General features: G+C 42.0%; 1 protein-coding gene across 2 annotated transcripts in view; it reads left to right on the forward strand.

Moving 5' to 3' along the window:
- Positions 1–268: 268 nt before the first annotated feature.
- Positions 269–13,851, forward strand: part of Agl (amylo-alpha-1, 6-glucosidase, 4-alpha-glucanotransferase) — an 85,822-nt gene continuing 72,239 nt past the window's right edge. The window contains exons 1-2 of one of the 2 annotated variants that reach the window (XM_029563839.1): positions 269–484; positions 1,025–1,174. In XM_029563839.1, the coding sequence (XP_029419699.1) occupies positions 1,093–1,174 (82 nt within the window). In that variant the 5' untranslated portion in view covers positions 269–484; positions 1,025–1,092. Of the gene's footprint in view, positions 485–553; positions 949–1,024; positions 1,175–13,851 lie in introns of those variants that run through there. The other variant, XM_008833693.3, reaches the window with a different exon arrangement.

The raw sequence follows: 13,851 nt of genomic DNA on the forward strand, positions 1-13,851 counted from the left end.
TGACTTGCCTAAAGTCTGAGGAAGCTGCTTTTCCTAATCTGCACTTTCTTTCAGAGAGAGAACGCTTCCCTAAACGCCGACCCGTTTTCCCTTGGCTCTTTAGTTTCTTGTTCTAGATCGGGAACGAAGAGTGACGCACAGGCGTCCAGGCCCAGGAACCCGGACCCTCAAACTCCCACAGCCAGCGCCCACCTCTCGCGAGACTGGTGGTCTGGTTTGCCGAGCCGAGGCTCCCGGAAGTGGGCCGGGAAGTCAGGCCACGCCCACCTCCCGGGTCCTCTGGCCAGCTGGAGTCCAGCGTCGGGCTAGCGGCGCGAGGTGGAGTGTCGGGCTGCCCATGGCCAGTCATCGTCACCTCCCCGGCCGGACGCCCCTCCCCGTGCCCTTCACTGCGCCCTGCCCTCCCGCGCTGCCGCTGGGGTCCGTCTCGGCTTCCCCGCTGTCCTCCCGGGGTGCAGCTCCCCCGACGCCGTACGTCTGAGCCGTAAGTGCCGGGAATGCGGCCGGCTGCGGCGGAAGCGCATTCTTTCTATCTATAGCTCTCTGTACATCGAAGGCTGGGCGCAGCTATTCCGGGGGCAGCAACTGCTCCCCTCCGCCTCCCTATTGGTGGCTTCCAACCCGAATTTGGGAATGGGGCGATCTCCCACCTGTTATCTTTCTGCAAACTGATCTCCCCAGGCAGAAGTGCCATTTGGAGCCTTCGGGCCAGTTGGCTTGGGACAGGGCATCTTGGCCCCTGAAGTCTAGGTTTCCCCCGAATGCATTGCTTTCCTCTGAGAATGCTTTAGCTAATTTTTTTCCGCTGGGTTTTAATTGTAAGAATACATTTTTGCTTCAGGCTTCCTCATTCTGCGGCTCTAAAAGGAAGAAAGCATTCATTTCCCTTGTCCGATCTTAGGATTCATTCTGTTATTGTTCTGGTAGTCTTGAAGCCTCTTAGGATATGTAAGTGCCACTGTCAACTCCGGCGAGTTTAGTATTGTAGTTACTCTCTTTTTCCTAATTCTTTTTTGTTTCATAGGGGTAACTCGTTGCACTTTGGAGTTCTTTTAATCTTACGGAAAGATTTCAAATCCACCAGAAGCCAAAATGGAGCACAGTAAACAGATTCGTATATTACTACTGAACGAAATGGAAAAGCTGGAGAAGACCCTTTTCAGACTTGAGCAAGGTCAGTCACAAGTTGTTTGGTTTTGCTCATTTATAACATGACAGTTTTCAGTTCATTGATGCTCTGTTAAATTTCTTATACCTTGAAGTTGGATATTAGGGGTGGAGGATAAAACTCAGTGCAAGAATGCATGTTTAGTGTAAATGAGGCTCTGGATTCAACACCTGCACACACACACACCTCTAAGTTAGACGAAATTTCCTAGATCTTTCTTTATCTTGACTTGTGCAAAGATTGTACTATGTTCCATAGACATTACTGATGAAACTTGATGTTTATATCTGTCAAGTTAGAACAAAGATAACAGTTCATGTTGTTGCAAACTGATAGGTTAAACAGAAGTTGCAGGGCAGAGGATCTAATTCAGTGACAGAGTTTGCATAGTCTGTGGAAGAACTGGATAAGTCCCCAACACCAGGAAGAAAAAGTCCTAGAAGCTCCATATGAAATTAGAAGGCTGATCATGCTGCTTGTAATAGCATTTATTGTCATAATTTGGTGAAATATTTTATGTGTAGCTTTGCTTAGCAATATCTGTAGTATTGGTTTTTTGGTCTTTTTTTGAGATACAGTCTCCCTGTGCCCCTGGAACTCACTAGACCAGGCTAGCCTTGAACTCACAGCCATCCGTCCACCTGCAGCAAAAAGCATAGTAAGCTCTTGCTTGTATTATCAGAAGCTTCTTAAGTAGAAGATACAAGCTGAAACATTTCCTGCCAAGTAAAAAAGTGGGAAAGCTGATTGGGTTATGTTGAAATATATGTGAGCTATCATGCAAAGCACAAAATTGCGTTAAGGATACCGCTCAGTGATAGAGTGTTTGCCTAACGTAAGCAAAGCCTGCAGTGATCCCCAGCGTAGCCCAAACAAAAAATAAAAGTAAGATAAAGGATCAAATTGCATTTCTATAAGATAAGCTGACAGATGTTTTATTTTCCTAGGTGTTTTAATTTTTCAATACTGAAAATGTCTTACCTATTTTATTTGAATATAACTTGTAAAATACAAGTAGGAAGCATTTAATGTATGAAAAATAAAATCAATCCTCTTGTTTGTGTGTTAAAAGAACACTGAGAAGCATTTTGAATATTTTTTAAATTTCTATAATGTTTTACAAGTTAGGCTTTTGAAAAAGATTCAGTTATTTCATGTGTTACCTCCGTGCCCAGTGGGCCTCATCTTCCAACTTCGCTTGGCATTTAAGATCACTGAGTACTTACTCCAATTTCGGTTTTCCTGACTGCACTTTCCTGGTTTTGATTTTTCCCCTTCCCTCTTGAGTGTTCCTGTCAGTTTCATGTCCCTCATTGGGCTCTCTTCCTTCTGCATCTTAATCAATTGCCAGTGTCTGCTAGGTTTTCTTTTCTCCTGCATTCTCACTCCTCAGCTTTTGTCTCTCTGCTGAGGTCTCTTTTCTAAATAAAGGCCTTGAGCTTCACTCTCTTCTTGGAAGCTTTTGAATCCAATATAATGATGGGTTGGGAGCCAGCATTTTCTTGGCTCTGCAGCTGTTTCATAAATTACATTAATACTAAGCATTCATTTCTTGATAAAGTGAAGACATTTTGCTCTCCTATGAAGTTCAGTTTTGAGACTCAAAAGCAAAAAGATATGACTTTGTAGTGATACAGTACTAAGTAGATACAGAGCTTTGGTCTCTCTGTGTATCTGGTTCCACCTTGGGACTTAGCCACATTTTGATATTTTTCTATAGACTAGCCATAAGGTAGCCCAGTTTTGGTTGTACTTCTAATATGTTCTAAACCACTCTTCCACCTGAGCCTTGTTTCCCAGGTCTCCTTCTTATTTTACTAATGTCTCTATCTTTATAGTTTTCTGCACTAGAACCTTAAGCATTCTTCCTTCCTATGTCCTCTCTTTAACAGTCATCTGTCTCTCCCTGTTTGTCTCTTTCATCTGACCAGATGTAAATGCCCTCATAAACTTCTTATACAGTCTCTTCCCTTTTTTATTTATGGAGCCTATGAAGTTATATCTAAAACTGGTGCCTGGCTTCCAAAGCAGTCTATAACGGGACTGCACTTTGTCTAGCCAAGACTCTTACTGTTCCCCATTTTAGTGTCTGACATCTTTATAGCTGTCCCGTTCAGTCTTGTTAATGCCATGTCTAGTGGTCTTTTTTGTGCCTGTGCCTACACCTACTCCTGTCAGATTCCTCTGTAGCTGTTCAGTCCTTTCAGTGCCATTCTGTATGTTCAGCTTTCAGATGAAACGCCATCTCGTTGGTGAAGTCTTCCCCTAATTTTTCATTCTCTCCTTTGTTTGAGTCCATCTACACAGTGAGCACAGGTCAATTACATGCTGAGAAATGAAGCTGTGTCTAAAGCTTGTGGGTATTATAGTGCACAACTAGAGGTTAAAATCTGTGAGGATAGAGATGGTCTCACAAACGCAGTGCAGTGTGCAACAGTGAATGAATCTTTGCTGATGAATTCTAAACTCCAGCTAAAACTAGACAAAACTGAACCTGGTGTGGTAGCGCACGCCTTTAGTCCCAGCATTCAGGAGGTAGATGCAGGCAGATCTCCATGAGTTCAAGGTCAGCCTGGTCTACACAGTGAGTTCCAGGCCAGCTGGGACCATGGGGGAGACCCTGTCTCAAAAAGACCGAAAAAAAAAAAAGGTAGCCAAAACTGTAAAGTCAGCTAAGCTGTTGGAAGAGAGATAACTGAAGGGTTTATTAAATAAGAATGAGATGTTGGCTCTGTAACTCTATTTAAATGCATCCAAATGTTTATGCCCTGAAAGATGAGATGAGCATAGGACAAATCACTGAGAAGCCTTTTTAAAAAATTATACCTGGGGCTGGAGAGTTCGGCTAAGAGTGCTTACTGCTCTTGCAGAGGACCTGGATTTGGTTCCCAGCATCCACATCAGGTGGCTCACAACCACTTATAACTTTGGTTGAGGAGATCTGACATCCTCTTTTGGCCCCTGAGGGCTCCTGCACATATATGGTACACATATACTCATGCATACACACACACACACACACACATATACACATACACATACATTTGTGTATAAATATATAAATATTTTTTAGAAAAATCATATCTCAGACTGGTGAGATGGCTCAACAGGTAAGGTGCAGGCTGCACAAGCCTAGTGACCAGAGTTCAAGTCCCAGAACCCATGTAAAGGTAGAAAGAAAAAACTGACCCCACAAAGTTGCTGTCTAACCTTGGCACTTATTCCTGTTCATGCAGGCACATACATACAAACACACAATAATAAAATACACATTTTTCAAAAATCACATCTGGTGGTTGGGGAGTCAGCTCAGTGGTAGAGTGCTTACCTAGCAAGCACAAAGCCCTTGATTCTGTCCTCAGCTCTGGGGCATAGGGGTGGGGAACCAAGATAAGAAAAAATAACAACAAAAACCAAGGCAAAAATCATATCTGGGGGCTGGAGAGATGGAGCAGTGGGTCAAGTGTCTGTTGCGCAAAAACGAAGACCTGAATTTGGATCCTCAGTAGAAGCTGTGTGTGGTGGCACATGCCTGTAACCCTAGCACTGGGGACATGAAGACAGGCAGATTTAGACTGACAGCGAGCTCCAGGTTTAGTGAGATAGCCTTTCAAAAACTAAGGTAGAGAGGAATAAAGGAAGTCACCCAACGTCCACCCTCTGACCTTCACATGCATATGCATGAGTGCCTGCACCTAGACAACCATGTGCACACACAATAAGGGAAGAAAGAGCCAGGTGTGGTGGCACATGTCTTTAATCCCAGCACTTATCAAGGAGAGGCAAGCAGATCATGGTGAATTAGAGATCAGCCTGGTCTATATAGCAAGTTCCAAATCAGCCAGAGCTACATAGTGAAACCTTGTCTATACATAAATAAATCTGATTAAAGATAAGGACTAATGACTTCATAGTTGAGAAAGACAGAATAAGAAAATTTTCAACTCATAGGAATTGTTGACAATTAAATGTGAAGAAAAAAATTCTGGTGGGCCAGAATTTAACTGGGCCTCAAATTTAACTGGGCTTCAAACCCTTCTCTGCTTTTCTTTTCTCCCCAAGAAACAACGATCGTTTTCAAAACTGACATCTCTATAGACTTTTCTAATTCACTGAGTAGAAGTCTTAAGTAAATGTCAGTTCTAGTGCAATAAAGTTTTTTCTGTTTTCTTTATCATTTTGTACCAGAAAATGAACAAAATCAATGCTTCTCAAACCTGGGTTTCTTCCAGTCTTTTATATAGGTTGACCAGATTTACAATTGTTAGTATTTGTGTGTGTGTGCGCGTGCACGCAGCACAGGCATGTTCCTGATATGGTGCATTTGTGGAGGTCAGAGGTCAATTTTTGTGCATTGGTTCTCTCCTTCCACCATTAGATCCAAGTATTGAACTCCGCCTGTGGGGCTTGGCTGGCAAGCACTTTTACCCACTGAGCTCACCAAACTGTTTTGATTTTTTTTTTTTTAAGATTTATTTTATTGGGGGGGGGCTGGAGAGATGGCTCAGCGGTTAAGAGCACTGACTGCTCTTGCAGAGGACCTGGGTTCGATTCCCAGCACCCACATGACAGCTACAAACCGTCCTTAACTCCAGTTCCAAGGGATTCCGAAGCCCTCTCCTGACCTCCACAGCATTGCACGACACAGATGCACTCATATACGTGCAGGCAATATACTCGTACACGTAAAATAAAAATAATAAATAAAATATTTTTTTAAATGCTGCAAAAAACATTTATTTTTAATTATGTATATGTGTGTGGGTATGTACACATGAGTGGAGGTGCCCATGGAGAGAAGAAGGCTTCGTGTCCCCTGGAGCTGCAGTTGCAGATGGTTGTGAGGCACCCAGTGTGGGTACTGAGAAACAAATTCGGGTCCTCTGCAAGAGCAGTGTGCACTCATAATCACTGTGCCATCTCTCTAGCCCTGTTTCTGTTTGTAAAAAGAAAATTTTTATTTATAAAGGTTCCTTGATTGGGAGAAGCTTCTGTAACTCAAGTAGCTAGAAGTTTTGTTTACAGTAGCAATTTAATCTCTTGTCTTGTTGGTTGTTCACAAGAGGGCTATGGCTAATCCAGGTAAAGTGTTCCTAGTGTTAACATGAGGAATGAGATAGCCACACTATGTACTGCTGTGACCTAAGCTAATTTTAGCAGAGTGAGTGACTGAAATCTGACCTACTCTAGTAGTCTGATATTTCGTGGACTGTACAGAAACTTAAGTTTCAGTGATTTGGCTTAGCCACCATCTAGAGTGGATCTGTGCCCTGGGATGTTTCCTGATCTACTACAAGGACACAGAGAGAAAATATATAATCACTTAATTTTTTAATTTTACATTAAATTACATTTATTTACTCTGGGTATGGGGGTGTGGGGGGTGTATACATGTCACATGTCACAGTGCATGTGTGGAAGTCACAGAACAACTTTTGGGAGTTGGTTCTCCTACTATGTGGGACCCAAGGATCGAACGCAGGTCATCAGGCTTGGCAGCAAACTCTCCTGCTTTTATTTTTGAATAATGAAAACAGCTCAGATGAGCGAAGCAAAAACCACAATTTTGTTTAACCATTAACCAAATACATTTACAAGGAACATGTAAGATCTTAATGTCCAGTAGAAAAGGAACAGAAAATAACAACAGTAAGGCTGTTGTTTTCAACTTAATTTTGTGTGTCCCCACACATAGCACACAAGTGGAGGTCAGAGGACAATGTGAACAGTGCTTAGTGGCAAGCACTTTTACCCATTGAGCCATCTTGCCAGCCCTCTAGTTTGGCTTGTAAAGCAATTCAGTTTTGGTGATGTATGAATTGGCATCAATGTTCTCAGTTTGTCAGATGAGTTGAAAACAAACAAAAAAAAAAAAGAATTTATTATAGATGAAGTTGACACTCTAGTTTAATAGAAGCTGATAATCAAACCTCCCTTATTTGTTTGCTGTATGCCGCCTTCGATTACATTTTTCTTTGAACCAGGTAAGTAAGTTGTCTTTTCTTAAATATAGGCTGGTATGTAGCTCAGTTGTAGAACACTTGCCCAGCATGCATGAGGCCCTGGACTTCATCCCCAATCCCACAAAACTATAAAAATTACGTTTTAAAATTACATTTAATTACATTTTAAATTACATTTTAAATTTTAGAATCTTGGAGAGATGGGTCAGCAGTTGTCCTAATTTGGTTTTCTGTTACTCTGATAAAACACCAATCAAGGAACTAGATAGATGGCTCAGCAGTTAAGAATACTTGCTGTTCTTCCAGAAGACCAGGGTTGGATTCCCAGCACCCACATAGCAGCTAATAACTATCTGTAACTCCAGTTCCAGGGGATCTGACACCCTCTTCTAGCCTCTACAGTCTTTTCATGACATGGGTGCATTTACATACATGCAGACAATACACATACACATAAAATAAAAATAATAAACAAAACCTCATCAAAACCAGCTTGGAAAGGAAATAATTTATTACATCTTACAGCCCATAGTCCATCATGGAGGGGAGCCAGGACAGGCTCTCAAGGCAGGAACCTGGAGACAGGAGCTGAAGCACAGACTATAGAAGAACACTGCTTACTGACTTGCTCCTCTGGACTGTGCTCAGCCTGCTTTGTTTTCATTTTAATCAATTTATGTATGTATGTATGTATGTATGTATGTATGTATTTTATGTGTATTAGTGCACCTGTGTCATACAGTGCCCTTGGAGGACAGAAGAGGTTGTCAGATCCCTTGGAACTGGAGTTATAGATGGTTGTTAGCTGCTATGTAGGTGCTGGGAGACTTACCCTGGGCTTCTGGAAGAACAGTTAGTGCTCTTAACCGCTGAGCCATCACTCCAGCCCCCACCCTGCTTTCTTATACAACCCATGACCACCTGCCCAGGGGTGGCACCACCCACATTGGGCTGAACCCTCTACATCAGTCAACAATTAAGAAAATGCCTCACATACAATCCCCCTACCTTGAACTCACAGAGATTCACCTGCCTCTGCCTCCCAAGTGCTGGGATTAAAAGCGTGAGCTACCACACTGGGCTTTACATCCTATACTTTTACATTTATTTTGGTGTTTTATAATTTATGTTAATTTATGTTAACTTGGGAATTTTTTTTCTCAAGTTAGATCACTGATCCAAATACTATTTTAGTGATTTTAAGTGAGTTTTAACCTTCGTACTGCAAATCTCTGAATCATTGTGCAATTACTAAAGCAATATTTGTATAAACTAAACAAGAGAATGTTTAAATGTCGATAAGCTAGCCTCTGATATTTATATGTGTTGGAAATTTTACTATTTTTCCTGATAATAAATTTAATTATTGTATCTAAAGATGAATATATTTATAATTTTGGTAAAAACTAAAGATTTACTTTGTTTATTTACTTGTTGAGATGGGGTCTTGCCATGTAGCTCTGGCTAGCCTGGAATTTGCTGTATAGATCAGGCTGGCCTTGAATTTCCAGTGAGCTTCCTATTTCTACTCCCGAATGCTGAAATTAAGGTATGCACCGCCAAGCCTAGCGGTTTGCTTTGTTTTGTTTTGTTTTGGTCTAGTTTTTTGAGACAGATTCTCACTACTGTGGCCCAGGCTGCCTTTGAACTCCATGTATACCCACCCAGGCTGGCCTTGAAATTAGGTCCCATTTCCCTCAGCCTCCCAAATGCTGGGATCACAGGTGTATACCATCACACACAGCTGTGTTTTAATAATTGTGCAGTTATTTCTCAGTCTATGTCATAAATATAGCACTACTTTTACAATTATTTTCCCCACTAGAAAATTATAGGTATCAGGCTGGGCATGGTGGTACCCTCAGGAGGCAGAGGCAGGGGGATTTCTGTGAGATTGAGGCTAGCCCGGTCCAGTGACTTCCAGGAGACCCTGTCAAAAAAGAAAAGAAAATTATAGATATCTATAAAAAGCCTTTCTGATATTTTTATTTTAAAAATCAGATTATACTATCAGCCATACTTTTTTTCTAGAAAGGATTCCAAAAGATATATGTAAATACATAGACTAACAAAGTAGAATGCCATCTTACAAATATTTAATATTGTGTAATGGAATTCAGCTGTCTAACATCACTGTAAAGAATTGACTTCTACAAAAGAATGGTTTAGACCTGATGACTTGTATTTACATTTTTTCAGTTTCAGAATCTACCTTGAGCCAAACCTGCTTTTTAAATGTGTCAAATAGACAACAGCTTACTCTATGGTTTCTAAATCATACCCAGTACAGCAGGATTCGTTGTAGGTTTCCCTCTAGCTCATTTCTCTAATAATGAAAAACCTGGCTCTCGTAAGCTTCGGTTTGGAAGATATTTTCACTAGTTGTAACATTCTAAGGTGACAGGACAGCTTTAATCTTTCCATAGAGGCAAACCTCAGAGATATCACAGGCTCAATTCCAGATCATTACAGTAAAGTAAATCACATAAATTCTTTGGTTTCCGAGTACAAATGAAAGTTATGCCTACATCATACCCTGTTAACTGTGCAGTAGTATTATGTCTTCAAAGCCATTGTACATGATTTAATGAAAGAATATTGCTTTAAAAAAAGGCTGATGACCGTTTGAACCAGAGTGAGTCATGGCTGTTTGTATGGAGAGTTGATGAGTTCTGGCTGATCAGGATTGTGGCTGCTGAATGTTGGGGTAACTCTGGCAGTTTCTTAAAATAATACAGTAATGAAGTTTTAAATGTTGATTGACTCTTCCTTTCACAAAAGTTTTTTCTGCAGCACATGATGCCGTTGAATGGATGTTATCTGCCTTCTGGGTGCTGGGATTAAAGGCCTGCACCACCATGCCTACCTTCATACTGTCTTTTATGTCCGCATTGTTCCTTTTCCTTCTGGAAACCACAGTTACCTGTGTATTAGACTACTCATATTATCCCACAGGTTGTAGTGCTCTTTCAGTATTTTTAAAATACTTTATTATTTTTATTTTATGTGTATGCGTGTATTGCCTGCATGTAGGTAAGTGCACTCGTGTTGTACAGTGCCTGAGGAGGTCAGAAGAGACTGTCGGATCCCCTGGAACTATAGTTACAAACAGTTGTTAGCTGCTGTGTGGGTGCTGGGATTCGAACTTGGGTCTTCTGCAAGAAGAGTCAGTATTCTTAACCTCTGAGCCATTTCTCCAGCCCCCAGTATTTTACTATTTTATTTATTATTTTTATTTTATGTGTGTGAGTATATTGCCTGCATGTATGTAAGTGCGTCTGTGTTGTGCAGTGCCCTCAGAGGTCAAAAGAGGGTGTCAGATCCCCTTGAACTGGAGTTACAGACAGTTGTTAGCTGCCATGTGGGTGCTGGGAGCCAAACCAGATCCTCTGTAAGAGCAGCCAGTGCTCTTAACTGCTGAGTCATCCTTCCAGCCTCTCTTTCAGCATTTTAAATTGTTTGTTTTATTTTGTGTTTTTTTTTAATTGGTATATCTTCAAGTTCAATAATCTTTATTTTAATCCTGTATTTCACGACCCATTAAATTACATCCTGTATACTTTTTTTTTTTTTGTCTTTTTTTTGTCTTTTTGAGACAGGGTCTCCCTGTAGCCCCAGCTGGCCTGGAACTTACTTTGTATAGCAGGCTGGCCTTGAACTCACAAGAGATCTGTCTGCCTCTGGCTCCCGAGTTCTGGGATTAAAGCAAACATCACCAACTAGCTAGAAGTTTGGGCTTTTATGGTTTTCTCTTTAGTTCTGAGAATTGTTAAGTTTATAACTCCTAGTACCTCTGTGTTACACCTCATGGAGTCAGCCCCTATTATGAATCGCTATCAGTCTCATGGTAACCTGTGATAAATTCCTGGAGTTTTGACATATCTCTCTTCCCTGCTATACTCTGCCCCCAAATTTCTGCCTCTTCAAACTCTCTAACCTCTGATGTGTCTCTTCCAATTCCTGAAGCCACAAATTCTACTCTGTGCACTATGGTCCAGAAAGCTCTTTCGGGGTTCACCTTCTCTGAGGGATCACAGTTCTTCACTGACTCCTTCCAAGAAATACTGTTGCAGGCATTTCATCTTGCTTTTCAATAGAGGACAGGTCCAGTATTGATCAGTGCACCATGGGCAGAAGCAGACATCTCTGTAGTGGATTGTGCTTTCTTTTTCAGAATGATTTGTGTATATGTGTGTACACGTGTGAGAGCACACATGTGAAGGTCAAAATTAATATTGGGTGTTATTTCTCAGGATAGCCATTCACCTTGTTTTTCAGTCCAGGATCTCTCACTGGGACCTGGCGCTCAATTAGGCTAGGCTATCTGACCAGCAAAGCCCAGGGGTTCTCCTGTGTCCACGTCCCCAGTGCTGGGATTGCAGATGTATGCCACCATGCTCAGCTTTTTATGTGGATTCTGGGCATCAAACTCAGATCCTCATACTTGCATGGCAAGCGCTTTGTAGTCTTGAGTTTTAGCCCCAGCTCCAGGATGATATTTTGTGTGTGTGTCTCTCTGGGTGTGTTATGTGTGTGTATATGTTTGCATGTGTGTGGGGATATGCATGCATGTGTGTGCATGTGGAGGTCAGTGATCAACATCAGGTATTTTTCTCAGTCATGCTCCACCTTACTTTTTGAGACAGAGTCTCTCACTGAACCAGGAACTCACAGGACAGCAGGTCCCAGGGATCCTCTTGTCTCCACTTCCCCAGCACACACTGCCATACTTGGCATTCCCACAAGTGTGAGGCTCTAACCTCAGATCCTCATGCGGGGGGGGGGGGGGGGGGGGGGCAGCTAGCTCTCTACTGAGCCTTCTCTCCAGCCCCAGGTTTTATTACATGCCCCTCCTGCTGTGCGGTCCTGGCTCCTCCTTTCAGCACTTCCACTGGCTGACAGGTCTGCCTGGTGGGTTTGCTCTGCTGTCCTTCTCTCCTCACACTCTACTCCTCTTCCCTCACCTCCATCAGTGCTGCAATCCATGGAGATTAAGATTCTTGTTATTTCTGGGACCTCCAGACCCGTTTCCACCCCAGGGCCTTAGTCCTGTTTCTTTGCATGGTGAGTGCTTTCCTTAGCTTGCCAACTTTCCGCAGTCCCTTCAATCACCTTCCAACGTAAAATTTCCGCTACCATTCTACCATCTCTCCCCTTACTGTCCTTACAGTACTCCTGTTTTTTCTTTTTTCACTTATCACTTGTAAGTTCTTTTTTAAAATTTATTTATTTTTATGGGTATGAGTGTTTTGCCTGCATGGATGTAACTGCACCTGTGTGTGCATTGCCTGTAGAGGACAGAGAGGGTTTTGGATCCACTGGAACTGGAGTTACAGATGGTTGTTTCTTGTTGTGTGGGTGCCAGGAACTGAACACAGGTCCTCAGGAAGAGTAGCCAGTGCTCTTAACTGCTGAGCCATGGCTCCAGCCCCTCCTGATACATTCTTGACGTGTTCTTTTTTGTAATTTGTTTGATTAGTTCCTTGTTTATGGCAACCTTCTCTCTTTAGTACTCTGTATGGGTAAGAACCGTTTGTTCTAGTCCTTGTTACACCTGTTGTATGATAGATCCTCAATACACATTTTTTTTTTTTTTGGTCTTTTTGAGACAGGGTCTCCCTGTAGCCCCAGCTGTCCTGGAACTCCCTATGTAGACCAGGCTGGCCTTGAACTCACAGAGATCTGCCTGCCTCTGCCTCCTGAGTGCTGGGATTAAAGGCATGCACCACCATGCCCGGCTTCAATACACAATTTTTAAATATTTTGTTGGATATTTCATGAGTCAAGCATTATTAGTATGTTTCTTCTAAAAAAAATTCTTTACACATTAAGAATTATATTCATTAAGGCCTGGAGTGGTGACTCATTGGTTAAGAGCACTGACTGCTCTTGCAGAGGATCCAGGTACAATTCCTAGCACCTACATGGCAGCTAAGAACTGTTTGATTCCAGGGGATCTGACACCCTCTTCTGGCCTCCACAGTCACTGCAAACACATGGTGCACTTACATGTAGGTAAAACACTCACACATATAAAATAAAAATAAATAAAATATAGCAAAAAACCCAATTGTATTCATTGGAACTTTGTCAGGCATTAGTGTACGTTCATATTTAAAATTTCTTTTTCTAAAGAAAAATGTATTTTGTTTTACATTATGTGTGCTTGTGTCTTTGTATGGAAGCCAGAAGAGGGTGTTGGATCTCCTGGAGCTAGAGTTACAGGAAGTTGTGAACTGCCCAACATGAGGCTGGGAACCAAAATCTTGATTCTCTAAAAGGGAAGCAAGCACTCTTAACCCCTGAGATATCTCTCCAACCCTGTTACTTTGTCTGTAGAGAACGGCTGGCCTTGATATTGCTATGTAGCCAGGTATGACCTTGAACTCCCAGTCTTCCTGCCTCTGCCTCCCAAATGCTAGGATTATAAGCATGTGCAACCACATCCAGCCAAATTTAAAGTTTATATAAGTTTGTAAACTTTCTTTTCTTCCTTATTTATTTATTTATTCTATTTAGACAGGGTCTTCCTATAGCCCCAGCAGGTCTGGAACTCCCAATGTAGACCAGGCTGGCCTTGATCTCACAGAGATTTTCCTGCCTCCCAAATTCTGGGATTAAAGACATGCACAACTACTGGGTGTGGTGGCACACACCTTTAATCCCAGAACTTGGGAGGCAGATGCAGGCAGATCTCTGTGAGTTCAAGGCAAGCCTGGT

This window comes from Nannospalax galili, unplaced genomic scaffold (assembly GCF_000622305.1).
Source record: "Nannospalax galili isolate Female #2095 unplaced genomic scaffold, S.galili_v1.0 scaffold255, whole genome shotgun sequence".
In the NCBI taxonomy this organism is placed as follows: domain Eukaryota; kingdom Metazoa; phylum Chordata; class Mammalia; order Rodentia; family Spalacidae; genus Nannospalax; species Nannospalax galili.